The sequence below is a fragment of the Heterodontus francisci genome, chromosome 37 (genome assembly GCF_036365525.1).
Source record: "Heterodontus francisci isolate sHetFra1 chromosome 37, sHetFra1.hap1, whole genome shotgun sequence".
In the NCBI taxonomy this organism is placed as follows: Eukaryota; Metazoa; Chordata; class Chondrichthyes; order Heterodontiformes; family Heterodontidae; genus Heterodontus; species Heterodontus francisci.
Window position 1 is genome coordinate 24,940,609 of NC_090407.1, and position 17,066 is coordinate 24,957,674.

Sequence of the window (17,066 nt, forward strand, 5' to 3'; positions counted from 1 at the left end):
TCGGTGTCAAATTTTGTTTGATGACGTTCCTGTAAAACATCTTGGAATGATTTACTACATTAAAGACACTATATAAATACAAACTTGTTGTTAACATGGCAGTGTGTCTCTGCATTTGTTTGCCAAAGAAAGAAAATATAGCTTCAATTTTTTTTATTCATTGATGGGATTTGGGAGTCACTGGCAAGGCCAGCATTTATTGCCCCATACCTAATTGCCCTTGAGAAGATGCTATTGAGCCGACTTCTTGATCCACTGCAGACCATGTGGTGAAAGTGCTCCCCCAGTGCTGTTCGGGAGGGAGTTCCAGAATTTTGATCCAGTGATGATGAAAGAACAGTGATATATTTCCAAGGCAGGGTAGTGTGTGACTTGGAGGAGAACTTGCAGGTGGGGGTGTTCCCAAGCGCCTGCTGCCCTTGTTCTTCTAGGTTGCAGAGATCGCAGGTTTGGAGGGTGTTGTTGAAGAAGCATTGGTGCATTGCTACAGTGCATCTTGTAAATGGTACACATGGCAGCCATGATGCGCCAGTGCTGGAGGGAGAGAATGTTTGAGGTGGTGACTGATGGGTCAGTCAAGCGGACTGCTTGGTGTTGAGCTTCTTGAGTGTTGTTGGAGCTGCACTCATCCAGGTAAGTGGAGAGTATTCCATCACACTCCTGACATATGTCATGTAGATGGTGGACCGGCTTTGGAGAGTCAGGAGATGAGTCACTCACCGCAAAATACCCAGCTTCTAACGTACTCTTGTACTCACAGTATTTATATGGCTGGTCCAGTTAAGTGTCTGATCAATGATGGTCCCTCAGGATGTTGCTGGTGGGAGATTCGACAATGGTAATGCTATTAATTGTCAAGGGGAGGTAGTTAGACTCTCTCTAGTTGGAGCTAGTCAATGCCAGGTACTTGTGTGACGTGAATGCTACTTGCCAATTATCAGCCCAAGCGCGTATGTTGTCCAGGTCTTCCTGCTTGCGGGAATGACTGCTTCATTATCTAAGGATTTGCGAATGGAACTAGATACTGTGGAATCATCAGTGAACAAGCAACAATAGGTATGTCTCCAGCCAGTGGAGAGTTTTCCCATTGATTTCAGTTTACTAGAGCTCCTTGATGTCACACTCAAATGCTGCTTTGATGGAAAGGGCAATCACTCTCATTTCACCTCTGGAATTCAGCTGAAATGAGGTCTGGACAGATAATTGGTGAGTACTTGATAGTACCTTCAATGATCCCTTTCATTACTTTGCTGATGATTGAGAGTAGGCTGACGGGGCACTAATTGGCTAGATTGGATTTGGCCTGCTTTTTTGTGGACAGGACAAACCTGGGCAATTTTTCACTTTTGTCGGGTAGGTACCAGTGTTGTAACTAAACTGGAACAGATTGACTAGAGGCGTAGTTAGTTCTGGAGCACCAGTCTTCAGCACTGCAGCTGAGATGTTGTCAGGGCCCATAGCATTTGGTGTATGCGGTATGCTCAGCTGTTTCTTGATATCACGTGGAGTGAATTGAATTGGCTGAAGACTCGTTTCTGTGTCAGTGGGGACCTCACAAGGAGGCCCAGATGGATCATCCACTCGGCACTTCTAGCTGAAGATAGTTGCAAACGCTTCAGCCTTGTCTTTTGTTTTTGCTCCAGCATCATTGAGGATGGGAATTTTCATGGCACCTCCTCCTCCTGTTAGTTATTTTAATTGTCCACCAGCATTCACGACTGGATGTGGCAGGACTGCAGAGCTTTGATCTGATCCACTGGTTGTGGGATTGCCTAGCTCTGTCTATAGCCTGTGCTTCTGTTGTTTAGCATGCACATAGTCCTGTATTGTAACTTCACCAGGCTGGCAACTCATTTTTAGAAATGCCTGGTGCTGTTCGGCATGCTCTTCTTTACTCATCATTGAACCAGTGTTGGTCCCCTGGCTTAAGGGTAATGGTAGAGTGATAGGTAGGCCAGGAGGTTACATAAAATCGTGAAATACAATTCTGCTGCTGCTGATACCCCACAGTGCCTCATGGATGCCCTGTTTTGAGTTGCTAGATCTGTTCTGAATCTATCCCATTTAGCACAGTAGTATTTACACACAACACAATGGAGGAAAGGCATCAGCTTGAGTACAGGACTTCGTTTCCACGAGGACTGTATGATGGTCATTCCTACGAATACTGTCTTGGACAGATGCATGTGTGACAGGTAGATTGATCAGGATGAAGTCACATAAGGAATGGCCCTTGGAGTTCCGAACATTGTCTTGGACCCATGAAGTCACAGGGCATCAGGTCAAACATGGGCAAGCAAAACTCCTGCTGATTATTTTCCCTCATGTTGGTTCTCTCACCACCTGCTGCAAGCCTAGTTTGGCAGCTATGTGCTACTGAGCCACTCTTATTGATGGGCATTGAAGTTCCTCATCCAAAGTACATTATGTGCCTTTGCTGCTGACAGTGCTTCTTCCAAGTGATGTTCAACATGGAAGTGTACTGATTCATCAGCTGAACCAGGGTGGTAGGTGGCAGGAGTTTCCCTAGCCCATGTTTGACCTGAGACTTCATGGAATCCAAGTCAATGTTGAGAACTCCCAAGGCCACTCTCTCCCAACTGTATACTACTGTAATATCAAAAAATGGCTGAGTACATTGGATACAGCAAAGGCTATGGGCCCTGACAACATCCCAGTTGCGAAGCTGAAGAGATTTACTCCACTTTTCTGGTGAGACAGGATATACCCACGGATGCTGATGGAGAAGTTTGGGATGTTGGCTGCAAGGTATGATTCTGAGAGTATGGTCTTTGTCAGGTTGTTGCTTGACTAATCTGTGGGACAGATCTCCTGATCTTGATACAAGTCCCCAGTTGTTACTGAGTTTTGGTACAACAGACTGGCTTACTAGGCCATTTCAGGGGGCAGTTAGGAGTCAGCCGCATCGTGATGGGTCTCGAGTAACAGATCAGCAGTCTGGGTAATTATTTAATTAACTGAATTTAAATCCCCCAGTGGGATGAACTCCTTTCCAGATCATTAGTCCAGGAATGTGGATTACTCTAATAAAAACAGAAAGTGCTGGCAATACTCAGCAGGTCTGGCAGCATCTGTGGAGAGAAAAACTGAATTAACGTTTCAGGTCTGTGACCTTTCATCAGTTTGCTTTTATATTACTAGTCCAGTAACATAATCAAACTATGCTACCGTTTCTGGTTTTAATGTGTAACACACAGATAACATGCAATATATAAAGTACAGAGACTTAATGGGATGTGACAGTGGACCATTGGGAGCCCTAGGAGGGGGGCACTGGCAGGCTCTTGCAGTGGGCTTGGCACAGCTGCCCAGCCTCAGCAGGCACTTGTCATGACGCAGCGTGATGCTGCCGCCAGGGGGGGTACGTGAGCGAGCAGCTGTGACGCCCTGAGTGCGTGCGCGCCGCCGCCGCCGCGCTGTCGGTTTTGGCGGAAGATGGCGGCGATCGCGGAGTGGAGTGACTGAGAGCGGGAGGCGGTGAGAGCCACGGCTTCACTCACAAGCACTCACCGGCCTTGAGCACACGGCGAGCCGGCGCAAGGCGGGGAAGGGGAAGCGAGCCAGGCCGGTGAGTGGGTGAGGCCGTGGCAACCGCAGCTTGGATAAATCTCGGCCCCCAGCAGTGGGTGCCAGCACCCCCCGGGGCTCTGGGCAGGGTGGCGCCCACCTCGGGGTGAACTCCGTCCGCACGGCCCGACATAAACAGAGTCTGGGGAGCCAAGGAAGGCTGAGCAGGTTGCTCGCTGTGGCTCCTGGGTCCTTTGGGCCGGCATCCGGCCCTTTGTACTAGGAAGCCTCCCCGGAGCCCAGTGAGTGAGATTTGGCCACATGCCAGTGGCAGTCTTGTAGGGCCTGGGTCCAGGGTCAGGTATAAAACCGAAATGTACCTGTATTGAGAGCCACTTTGATCCTATTACTGAGATGTGGAGCTGAATCCAGAACCACTGGACAGGGAAGTAAAGAAGGCAGTATTATCACAACCTGTAATGTGGGTAAAGAGGGGTGCTGTAGCCCTTTAAACTCTATAATGTGAGCACAGTAGCAGCATAACTTTAGTATCCTATAACATTGAAGAGAGCCAGCATGATCCTTGTATCTCCTAATATGTTTAAGGAAGAGGGGCAACATGGTACCTCCACCCTATAATGTGAGTATGGAAGGGTGGCATGAAACTACCTTTCAGTTAAGTGTGATGGCATTGTTCCTGCATCCTGTAATATGAGTAAGGGGGACAAATTAAATCATTGCACCCATAATGTGATTCAGGAGGGTTGAAGAGGTCACTATATTCCTCAGGTGTGTACACAGGATTAACATGAGAAGTTGACAGGTAGCTGGCAGATCTTGATTTTATTTTGTCTCTGTTAGTCTCAGTTATGCCAGGTTGGGAGGAGTGAATCTTTTCTGTCTCAGCATAACCTAGAATGCTGTAGGTGAGTAGTTAAATCTCATCTGATTTTTAACAGTGAAATGGAAGTTTATTTTCTATCCTGACAAGCTGGTTTATAAATAAATAGGGGCTGGAGTCTAGCAAAAACTGCATCATGAAAGTCATCTTAATTTACCTTGCGAAAAGATTTGGAAATTTCATGGTTTCAAGCAAAGAAAAATCATATGGTTGCCTATTTCAATTCTGTTATTTGAAAAGATGTTTGGCTGACTGGGGATGCAGATCAAGTAGCTTGTTCTGAATCAACCAGCTCTGCATCTGTACAGTGTATCTTTGGAGTGTTTAGTTATCATCACTGTTAATGTGTGGTTAATGGAGCTGAGTCTGTACAATAAGGGTACATTTCGAACTATGGGAAGTGACTGTACATTGCAGTATTACTAGGACTTCAGTAACACATTGGGCTTATGAAATTTTCATATTCTGTCCATTTGAACTGTTTAAAAAAAACACCCAGCTGTACAATTCTAGATTAAGACTTTACAAATTTGGGTTGTATTTGGGAAGTGCATTTTGAGCTGTATGACACTCGGGTGATATTCTGATTGTTAAAGGTCTCTCCCCTGGTGCTGGAAATAGTTTAATGTGATGAATTTAGTACTGCACAAGAAGCAGTTGCTATTGTACAGTATTGATCCTGTCACTTCCCCCTTTATGTTGTTTTATACCATATAAACAATTTGGCCAACTCCATCACTAAAAGCTGTAAGTACAAAATAATTAAAAAGACAAATGGAATGTTGGCCTTTATTTCGAGGAGAATGGAATTCAAAATGAGGAAGTGATGCTTCAGTTGCACAGAGCCTTAGTCAGACCTCATCTACAGTACTGCTTTCAATTTTGGGCAGCGAACTTCAGGAAAGAAACATTACTCTTGGCAAGGATACAGTGCAAATTCACCAGAATTATACAGGTCTTAAATTCTGACGACATTGCATGTGAACTTAGCTTCTATTCCCTTGAGTTTAGAAAAATAGAGGGTGATCTAATTGAGGTATTTAAAATGATTGAGTGATTCAGTAGGGTTCATACAGAAACATTACTTGCTCTGGTGATGGAATCCAGAGCAAGCGAGCATAATCTTAAAACTAGATCTAGGCCATTTAGGGATGAAATCAGAAGTGCTTTTTCACAAAGGGTAGTGGAAATCTGGAAAACTTCCCTTCCCTTCCTGCCCCCGGCCCCAACCACCGACTCTAAAAGGCTCTAGATGTTGGGTCAATTGAAATTTTCAAGGCTCAGATTGATTTTTGATTAAGAGTATCAAGGTATATGGAACAAAAGTGGGACAATATAGTTGAGTTGCAGATCAGCCTGAATCTAATTGAATGCTGGAACAAGCTTGAGTGACTGAATGTCTACTCCTGTCCCTATGTTCCATAGGCGACTTGCTATTTATATTCAGGCTCATCAGTCTCCAAACACAGCCTAACTAAAATTGTTGAAAGATTAGTATTCTATGAAAGTTGTTGTAGATGATGCATTTTAGCTGTTGTGCTTATTTGAAGGAAAAAGGCCATATACCCTTGGTAATTGATAAAACAGACGAACAAAGTTTGTTGACAAGGCAGTGATGCTGAGTCATCAGAGCTCTTTAAGCAAGGTGCTGGGGGTCATGGAGATAGATAAGAGAGTATAATCCAATAATTCATGGAAGGAATGGTCCCTTTGCTTCTAGGAGGAGGAATGTCATCCGTGGAGCAGGCTGGGGTTGAATATTGGGGATGCTAAATGACAATTCTGAAGTTTTCGTTGATATGACCTGTGGAAAGAATAGATCTAATGAGCAGTGTGGGTTTTACTTTGCTGCTTTATGTAACTGAAATTAAGAAAATCAAGTCCGGATTGTTATTTTTTTAAATGTCGTTTTTTGAAATAAATTTAGAAACAGCTAACAATGTAAAACAAAACAAAATATGTGTTTTCTTTCCTGTGTCCCTGGGAGCAGTATTTGCTGAGACTGGGCAGTTAGTTCAGTTCTGGCACACAACAGAACTTCCAATACAGCCACAGTGTTTGCAGTGCAGTGGGGAGATTCACTTCTTTTAAAGCTGGTTTGAAATCCACCTTTTTGTGAAGTTAACTGTTGACACCATTTCATTCTTAAACAAGATGACAAAAATGACTTTATGTAGTGGGGCATAGGAATTGAGAGATTTCACACACAGCCTTTTGACCTTGCTAAATTTGTAGCAGTATTGAGTAAGCGTGGGAAGTGTTGCTGGTTCTTGTATGTAGACCTTCAAAATCCAGTGCTTGTTATGAAGGCAAACATCAAGCATTCTGTGTTAGTAATGTTGAAATGTGAAAAACCTGCAGTAGTGTAGTGTTAGGTTTTGTCCTCTAAACCAGGGCTGTGCGGAGAGAGCATTTTGAGCTAAATAACACTGGGGTAAAATAGTGGTGAGTTTAGCTATTTCATTGCGATTGGTGTTAGTGGTGGAAGCAGTTGAGATCATGAGTTAAGAGCTTCAAATGCGAAGCTTCTCACAACTTTACAGTGTTGTTTTAAGTGCAGTTTTTACTGTACTGTATTGATATCAATACATAAAATGTCTTGAATGAATGAGTTCTGTGTCTTAAAGTTGATTGAACTCATTGGGTTCTGGATATTAAAAGGGTTCAAAACTAAATACAGGACCTCCTCCAAAATTTCATAACTGCTTGGTGTTCCTTAAATGGCTGAAGTCTGTACAGGATAGATCAGATAACCTGAGGATCCTCAATTTGATTGAAACATCTGGGTGGGCAAAGTCACTAAACACTTTGACTTGACTCCCAGTGTTTGCTATTGTACTCCCCCTTTTATTTTTCCATTTTCTCAAAAGAAGATTTTCCTATCTACAGGGAGTGCTTTATACCTGATTCCAGCAAGTGGGGAAACCACGTGTACTCCAAGGGCAACATATAAGTGTTTATAGTAGATGATGGATGCCACTAATTCGTGGGGTGCTGATAATATACTCACAAGAAACTTTAAATTCCCATCAAATTCCTAAAGCAATTTTTTGCTGGTCTAAATCAAGAAACGTCAGATATAGAACCTTGCAGAAATGTTTCCTGTATTGTGCAGTTATAGACTCCTGTACCATGGATAGGACAGCTCACCACCACCCTCTCAAGGGCAATTAGGGATGGACAATAAATGCAGGCGTAGCCTGCGACGCCCACATCCCCCGAATGAATAACAAAAAAAGTTATGATTTTATTCTGATGTATGTATTTTGGTGTTATTGGTGGAGTCCAAGGCTGTGTGAAGAGGCAGAAAGAAAAAAGGTGAGTCTGAAAACAGAACCCCCAGCAGTTCTAGTACTGTCAACATCTAGTTAATATTGATGTGAGAATTGAGTTAATTTTTAAATCCTTTGTATTATGCATGCTGCATCTGAGAATTGCCACACTTTGAACCTGCCTTTGAACAAGTCTTTCTCATTTGTAATATAGTGTGGCATGCAATGGCCAGCTCGTCAGACAGTGAGGATGACAGTTTTATTGCCATGGACACAGAAGAAGTGTTGGATGGGCCCATGGAGCAAGACGAGGAACCTCATGTCGAATTGGAAGTTGAGGAAATGAGGCATAACCGCTCAATGTTAGAGTTGCCTGAGGAGGTGCTGGAATACATCTTGTCTTTCTTGTCTCCATATCAGGAGCACAAAACAGCTGCTCTTGTTTGTAAACAGTGGTATCGACTCATTAAAGGTATGGAACATGGCTCAGGGTAAAATGTTTGGAGTAGGATAGAGGTCTAGAACTGTGATCAAAAATGAATGTGAATCATAGACTGGCTACAGCACAGAAGGAGGTCAGAAGACCTGTCTTGTCTGTGCTGGCTGTCTGCATGTGCAGTTCAGCTAGTCCCATTCCCTCGCCCTTTACCCATAACCCTACAAACTTTTTCTTTTCAGGTGCTTATCCAGTTCCCTTTTGAAAGCCACAATTGAATCTGCCTCCACCACACTCTCAGGCAATGCATTCCAGATCTTAACCACTCACTTTGGACAAAAGTTCTTCCTTATGTCGCCATTGGTTCTTAAATTGTTGTCTTGAATAAGTTCTTGACCCTTCCACCAATGGGAGCAGTTTATCTCTATCTACCCTGTCTAGACTCCATGATTTTGCACACCTCTATCAAATTCCCTCTCCTCTAAGGAGGATAACCCCAGCTTCTCCAATCTATTAATGTAATTGAAGTACCTCATCCCTGGAACCTTTCTCGTAAGTCTTTTCTGCACCCTCTCTAAAGCATTCACATTCTTCCTAAAGTGCAGTGCCCAGAATGGGACTCAGTACTGAAGTTGAAACCGAGCCAGTGTTTTGTAAGGGTTCATTATAACTTCCTTGCTTTTGTACTCTACGCCTCTCTTTATAAAAGCCCAGGATCCAATATGGCTTTTTAAGCACTTTCTCAATCTGCCCTGCCACCTTCAATGATTTGTGCACATATACCCCCAGGTCTCTGTTTCCTGCACCCCTACAGAATTCTACCCATTTTATATTGCATCTCATTGTTCTTCCTACCAAAATGTATCACTTCACACTTCTCTGCGTTAAATTTCATCTGCCACGTGTCCGCCCATTTCAAGGGAAAGGACAAGGGTTAGATGAGTTGCAGAGAGCTGGCACGGACACACCGGGCTGTCTGATCTCCTTCTGTGTTGTAGCTATTCAATGAATCAAAATAACTTTTGTCTATGTCCTCTTGAGGTTTACTATCTTCCTCACAGTTCACAGTACTTTTAATTTTCTTTCATCAGCAAATCTTGAAATTGTACCCTGTATACACAAAGAACATTTATGAATACCATGAAAAGCAGCAATTCCAGTACTGACCGCTGGGGTACTCCACCATATACCTTCCTCTAGTCCAAAAAAAACTGTTCACCACTATTCTGTCTCCTGTCACTCAGCCAACTTTGTATCCATGCTGTCACTGTCCCTTTCATTGTGCCAACTTCAACGTTACTGGTGAGCCTATTATGTTGCACTTTATCAAAGGCCTTTTGGAGGTCCATGTGCATTATATCAGCTGCATTACCCTCATCAACCCTCTCTGTTACCTCATCAAAAAATTCAATCATGTTAGTTAAACATGATTGTCCTTAACAAATTTGATCTGGCTTTCCTTAATTAGTCCACACTAGTCCAAGTGACTATCACTGGATTATCACTTCTGAAAGCTTTCCCACCACCGAGGTTAAACTGACTCTCCTGTAGTTACTGGGTTTATCCTTACACCCTTGTTCATAAAAAGGGTATAACATTTGCAATTCTCCAGTCCTCTGGCAACAACCCCCCCCCCCCCCCCCCCACCCCCACCGTATCGAAAGGGGTTGGAATATTATGGCCAGTACTTCCACAATTTCCGTGGTTACTTCCTTCAGCATCCTCGGATGCATGTCATCTGGTCTTGGTGACTTATCAACTTTAAAGTACAGCCAGCCTTTCTAATACCTTCTCGTTATCAACTTTTAGCCCATCCAGTATCTCAATTACTTTCTCTTTCATTATGACTTTGGCAGCATCATCTTGGTAAAGACAGATGCAAATTTAGCACCTCAGCCATGCCCTCTGCCTCCATGTGTAAAATCCCTTTTTGTTCCCGACTCGGCCCACTCTCCTCCTTACTATACTTGTGCTATTTATATGCCTGTGCACCCTTTTTCTGTTTTATCTCCATTTCTTTCAGCATCCAAAGAGCTCTGGCTTTGCTTGCCCTACCTTTCCCCCTAATGGGAATGTACCTCGACTGTATCCAAACCATCTCCTCTTTTTAAAGGCAGCTCATTGTTCCTTTACAGTTCTGCCTGACAGTCTTTGATTACAATTTACCTGAGCCAGATCTGTTTTCACCCCACTGAAACTGGCGCTCCTCCAATTATATATTTTTACTCTGGATTGCTTCTTGTCCTTTTTCATGGCCAATCTAAACCTTATACTATGACACAGTTCCCTAAATGTATCCTTACTGACATATGATCCACCTCATTCTGCAGAACCAGATACAGCAATGCCTCCTTCCTCGTTGGGCCAGAAACATACAGATCAAGAAAATTCTTCTGCACACGCTTCAGAAACTCTTCCCCCCCCCCCCCCCCCCCCCCCCCCCCCCCTGTCCTTTACACTATTACTATCCCAGTCTATATTAGGATAAAGTCCTCCATTATCACTACTGTATAGTTTTTACACCTCTCTAATTTCCCTGCAAATTTGCTCTTCTATATCTTTCCTATTAGTTTGTGGCCTATAGAATACACCCAGTAATGTAATGGTGCCTCTATTGTTTCTTCACTATAACCAAACAGATTCTGTTCTTGACCCCTCCAGGACATTCTGTCTCTCTAGCACTATAATTTCTCAATTAATACTGCCACACCTCCTCCTTTCTTTCCTTCCCTATCTTTCCTGAAAACCTTGTATCCAGCACTATTTAGTATCCACTACTGCCCTTTTTTGAGCCAGGTTTCTATTATCGCCATGACATAATATTCCCATGTGGCTATCTGCGCCTGCAGCTCACCAACCTTATTTACCACATTGTGTTTACATATGTGCACTGTAAACCTAATTTAGACCTTATTGCTTTCCCTCTTAGTCTGACTCCACCTAACTATTTCTTACTCTAGTGCTATCTGTCTCTTCCGATTCTTTGTGCACCTTGTTTCTCCTTTCTAATGCTGCATCCTGGTTTCCACCCCCTGCCAACTTTGGTGCAGGTTATAACATGAGTACTATGGCAAGAAAAATATTGATCATCTTAGTTGATTATAAAAACATACTTTCTGTGAACAGAAAAAGGCCATTAGCCCCAATAAATTGGTTCCATTGTGATATAACACCTCTACCTGCTGACCATTTTCTGTCTTCTGAGATGTAACTGATTACCTCTTGAATCCATTTAGACTGTCCTAGTTATATCCTTCCCTGGTAATATTCCACAACTCTCTTTCTTTTTCAGTAAAAACTTTCCACCTGTCTTTCCTTCCTGTTCGTAACTTCCTGATCTTTAACTAGTGTCCCTGGTGTTTGAACGCTTCATCAGAGTGAACAGTTTACCTGGATCTAGTATATCAAATCGTTTCACTACCATGAAAACTTTGATGAGGTAAAGAACATAAGGTTGTGGGTATTTGTGCATCCTCTTAGCTGGCCGACATAATTTCCCTTTTCATTGAAGCCAAGATTCTTAGTATCCTCCAGTATTGGCACAGAGTTCACCCTCCAGTGTTAAACTGGTGCGGAGAGTCTAACTGCATCTTCAGTACAAGGAGGTCGCAATCAGTTGGCTATTGACTTTATTGACTTTGTAGACTTTCGTTGAGCTCTTGCAGCGAAGGGTGTATGTGGCTCAATGTACTGGAGCAGCAGCGAGTGGACGTACCCCCTCTTGAACCCATTTATGCTGTTGTGTTCAGCAGCCTTCCCTGTTACTTTTCCTGCAACTCTAATACTGTTTGGGTTTTCCTGCCTCCGAGTTCCCGATTTCAGTTGTGTCATTGTGGGGGGCGTTGGAATCAAACTGGATAAAAGTACTATTGCCAAAGGTTTGTGAGTTAGTTGTCTGCAGCAGGTAATTGACTCAGTGAAATTCCTACAGGTGGAAGTGGGGGTGGGGGGTGCAGGGGGGTGCAAATACAGGGATTTTATTCCCTTTTTGAAAATGCCACTAAGCTTCTGTGTCTCTTTGACTCCCAGGCGTGGCTCACCAATGTTACTATGGTTTTATAAAAGCTGTTCAGGGAGGATATATTCAGTGGGAGAGCCGGACCTATCCGTATCCTGGGACTCCAATTACCCAGCGCTTCTCGCACAGTGAGTAGAGTTTCCTGATGGCATTGTTTTGGGCAGGATGGAGGGTGTTCATTAAGGCAGCTACTGTATTGGGTTTGCCGCTTTGCATGCATTGTAACTGCAGTTTACTGTGCTAAAGCAGAAAACCCACAGGGACTGTGCTACTTTACATGACTTGTTATGTCAGAATCTATTTTTAATATTGTTTTTTTGGGAATTTACCAAGAATAGAGTGAAACGTTGATTGTGCTGAGTACTTGAATGCTACTCACTTTATTCTCCTTCCACTTTTCATCCCTTCGGTCCTCAAAAGGATTGGACTATGAGTAAAGAAGTCTTCCTGCAATTATATAGAGCCTTGGTGAGACCACAGCTGGAGCACTGCGTACAGTTTTGGCCTCCTTGCCTAAGAAAGGAGGATATACTTGGTTTGGAGGGAGTGCCACGAAGGTTCAGTAGACTGTGATGGTGAATGGAAAAGGCTATGGTTAGCTGTCCAGTAACTAATGGAGATTCACAGGGATCTAATCTGGCCCTTTCCTCTTCATACTATTCACAAACCATAAAATAGAGTATTACTGACAAATAAAAGTTAACGATGACATCATCGCTTCCTATTGCTGAGCCAGTTCTCAATTAACAAGCCTCAAGTTTTTTTTAATGATCCTTATACTTGGAATATTATCAAATATTACCTGAAAATCCGAGTAGATCACATCCAGTGTCCAATTGTCCAACTTAATTCCTCCCCGAAAATACTCTATTTGAGACATGGTATTATTGCTTTTAAATTGATGTTGACTGTTTCTTCCGACCACTGCAGTCTTGGATGGGCATTAATAGCATCACAGAAACTGCTCTCAAGCACCCCCCCCCCCCCCCCACCCCCACTGCTCGTGTTAGGCTTGCTAATTTGGCTTTATATGCTGCACTCCTGTTTTGAGAATCAGAATAACATTTGTTTCATCCAATATTCCACAGCTGCTGTATTTATGACGCTTCTAAAAGTAAGGAGTGTCTAAAAAAAATTAACCAGATCTTTACATACTTCAGTCTTACTTTCTTGAGGATTCTAGAAACGTATGCCATTTGGTCGAGATGACATGCCTGCATTTAATTCCTTGCACATTTTTCATAACACATGCTTTAGTGATATGTACTTGTGTCTTAGTTCCCTGAGATGAAATGACAGGAGCCAGAATTAGTCTGCAATCTTTATTTGCTGAAGTTTTAGCAAATTATTTTTTAGATTATTTTAAGAGATAATGCCTACAGGTATGTTATTCCATGTGAAAACCACGAAGTAATTATTAAGTAAATACAAGATTAGATCAATCCAAGTTAATTGTGCAGAACTTTGCAGCTTGGAATGGAGTTGTCAGTTTCATGTTGCATCTTGGAAGCATTAAGCATTTTAAAATTGTTTTGCATTTAAAAATATAAAATCTGTGGAGTTGCATATGGGGAATCAAGACCAAGTGCCGTCATTAAGAGAAGCAAGGTTAGATGGCAAAAGTAATTGGAGTAGGGTATACAGATAAAATTATCCTTACTTTAAAATCAAGTATTCAGTCCTAATTGGAATTTTTGTCCACATTTTAATGGAAACTGCCGTTTGTAAACTTCTCACATTGTACTTACACCCTTCCACAAATGGTGGTGCTGCAGCTGACAGGAGGATGTGCTTACAGGTTTCTATAGGCCATTGTAATTGTGAACAGTGGAATTTATCATGGCAAAGTTGGCAGTGCACAGACTTTTTTAATATCTCATTTAATTGTTTGCTTGGATATAGTAGCAGCATCATTAAGGGTAAACAAATTTCCATCTGATACCATGTATTCCCCACTGCAATTTTCACCTTGTGATTTTGAAGTTATATTTAATGGGGTTTATACAGTGTAGAGTATTAAATAAGGGCAGTGTTGCAGTTTCATTTTATTGTAGTGTAGCTGTTGGCCTTCTATCCCTCTCTCACTCTAAAACAAGGCCTCCCACTGTTCCTCTCTCTAATTCCAGGTGCTTGCTACTATGATGCCAATCAGTCCATGTACGTCTTTGGAGGTTGCACGCAAAGCAGTTGTAATGCAGCATTTAATGACCTCTGGCGCCTTGACCTCAACAGCAAAGAATGGATCCGACCTCTGGCATCAGGTATATCGTAGAACAAAGAGGTGAAGAGTGTCAAACTATATGAAATGTAACATTGATCAAAATAACTAAATTTGTCTGCCTGCCTAGAAGTGTCAGATAAAAACAGGAGAAAGTGCCTGGATTGGATATGTTTCTTAATAGAATTTTGGTCAATGAATGGTTGTAATTCAGAGTTAATACCCCACTGGGCTGTGTCAATTGGTAACAAATAGTGAATAGTTATCCAGACAAAAGCTGCTGGTTAATGGTGCTACAATGGCAAAGAGGATTAACTTCCATTGTGTACTGAAAGTGTTGCAGCAACCTTCCTTAATGGCCTCGTGGGGAATGCAATAAACTGGATCTTATTCAGCCATCCAAACTGGAAGGTTCAATGCAGCTGATCTCAGCAAGCAGTTTGAGTGCAACAATTTGTCTCAGCACCCCTTGGGCGAGGGCAATGAAAATTAGCCAGAATCCCCTTTGCTAATCACTATTCAACAACTCCTGCTGGAAATTGCAAGTGTGGTGCCAGGTGAGAACAAATTGGGTCAACCATGATACTTTCCACTGTTGAATAGCATGCCAACTGAGCTTAAACATGAAGACAGGGCACTTGGGTGCTGTCCCAAAGGGCTGCTGGAGCCCATGGAGCCTGTTCTACAACTGAGTTGGGATGTTCAGGAGAATAAAGAATAAAATTGACAAAACCAGAACTCCTCATGAAACAACCTCATTATAACGAATACTTTTTCTTCATTGGGACTCGAAACACATTCAAGCTCAGAGGAGCTCCTAATCTGCAATGAAGAATTACACAAGGAGCTGCATCTCATCCTTGTGAATGTTTCCAGTTGTGTCCTGAATTTCAGAAGCACAGCCAAACGTATGGTATTTCCCAAATGTGTTATAAGAGCGAGCTTTAGTTCATTTACATTGGGGACAGCTAGAACAGAATTGAACTGACTGTTATAGGGTTGAATCCTATAATTGTCAAGAAATTGTATGCATGAATGAAGATTGTTATAAACTAGTCAGATGTATTTTTGAAAATGTTTGAAACAAGTTCTCCTGACGCTGTGTATATTCACCGTTTTAAAAATTGCAAAATCAATCATAATGCAAAGAACAGTGCAGAAGGATGTTATTCGTAGTGCTTTGAAGCTGATATTTAAAGAGTTCTTGCCAGTTTTCTTCCCTCCTCTCCCCCCAGCAGTGATTCTAGCTTTTGGTTCGGCAGATGTTGTGTGCCTTCTGTTACTTCGCGCATGGCCGTTCTTCATGCATGAGCCTTGATGATAGTTTACAAGATATTCGACCATGTGGGGCAATCCTGACCTCATCTGATGTCCACACATACATCCTTCTAGCAGGGTTCAGTGGAGAGTGATTCGAAGTGGGTACAACGGCCAATTTTCCTGTCCTTAACCCAGGTGCAATGGACTATCTGTAGCCCCTTTTTTTAGCTGAAAAAGAGGAGGAAGAAAGCACTTGCATTTAGATAGTGTCTGTCATGTCCTCAGCGCATCCCAAATGCTTTGTAACCATTGAATTATTTTAGAAGTAAATTCACTGTTTCAGCCAATTTCACGCAACAAGGTCCCACGAATGGCAATGAGACAAATAACAAGTTAAAACTGTTGGTTGAAGGAGGAATTTTGACAAGGACACCAGGACAACTCCCTGCTCCACTTTGGAAAAAGTTCTTGTTAATGTCCACCTGAACAGGTAGTTGGGGTCGTGGTTTAACATCATGTCCAAAAGGAGCACCTCCTACAATCTAGCATTCTCAATGCTGCACTTGAATGTCAGCCTAGATTATATGCTTGAGTCCCAGAACCAGTAGGTGAATCTGCGACTACTGAACTAAGCTGACTCAAAGTCAGTTAACTCAGCACAGAGCAGGAACGGCATATGGGACCATCCTTGTCTGTATGTTTCAGTATTCAGTGAACTCTGTAACTAACGTTGAATGTCTTCTTTAGGTAGATGGGCTGGAGAATTATGAATGGAATTGATTGTAGATAAACAAAGATTTGGGTAGGGTTATTAAATGTTGACTGAATGTCAACTGCAAAGCTGTGTCCAGGAGAAAATCAGTCCCAGAATTAATCTTAAAGCTATTCAATTATAGGTTTAAACTGATTATTTTAATCCATTATGAGTTGGTGATGCCACACGTGCATCTTTGGGGAGCCTGTCTTCAAATGGAAACTGATGCACTTGATATTGCTAAGAGATGATGGAAAGAATGAATCCAGAACTAAAACATTACAATGAGAGAGTTAAACCATTAACCTTGCTATACTTCTCCTGAAACCTTTTTTTCCTGAACGTGAACAAATCTTTTGAAAATGCTGAAATGCACAAATAATGTAATCAGGTTAATTTAAATTGTGATTACAGAATGGGGACAGAAATACAAAATTCTGACATTAGCCTGACTCTTTTTCTCAGTAGAGCAGTATCTGATGTGGAACAGACTGATCAAAAAGAGCAAATGCGAAGCGCTAAAAGGGAGCTGGATGACTATCTGGTTAATAGAATTAATGGTTCTAAGAGTAAGTATAGGCCTAGGTAGTCAAATACTGTAGGGAACCCAGTGGTTCCAGTCCTTTTGAGACCATGGGGATTTCATCTGGACTGTAGCTGGTCAGAGTTTGAGGAATGT

The 17,066-nt window shown here is 42.3% G+C and overlaps 1 protein-coding gene across 3 annotated transcripts in view; it reads left to right on the top strand.

Moving 5' to 3' along the window:
• The first annotated feature begins 3,408 nt into the window (after positions 1-3,408).
• fbxo42 (F-box protein 42) overlaps positions 3,409-17,066 on the top strand; it is a 38,139-nt gene continuing 24,481 nt past the window's right edge. The window contains exons 1-4 of one of the 3 annotated variants that reach the window (XM_068017357.1): positions 3,409-3,589; positions 7,916-8,173; positions 12,167-12,283; positions 14,282-14,416. In XM_068017357.1, coding sequence (XP_067873458.1) covers positions 7,927-8,173; positions 12,167-12,283; positions 14,282-14,416 — 499 coding nt within the window. In that variant the 5' untranslated portion in view covers positions 3,409-3,589; positions 7,916-7,926. Of the gene's footprint in view, positions 3,590-3,805; positions 4,169-7,915; positions 8,174-12,166; positions 12,284-14,281; positions 14,417-17,066 lie in introns of those variants that run through there. The other 2 variants (XM_068017358.1, XM_068017359.1) reach the window with 2 other exon arrangements.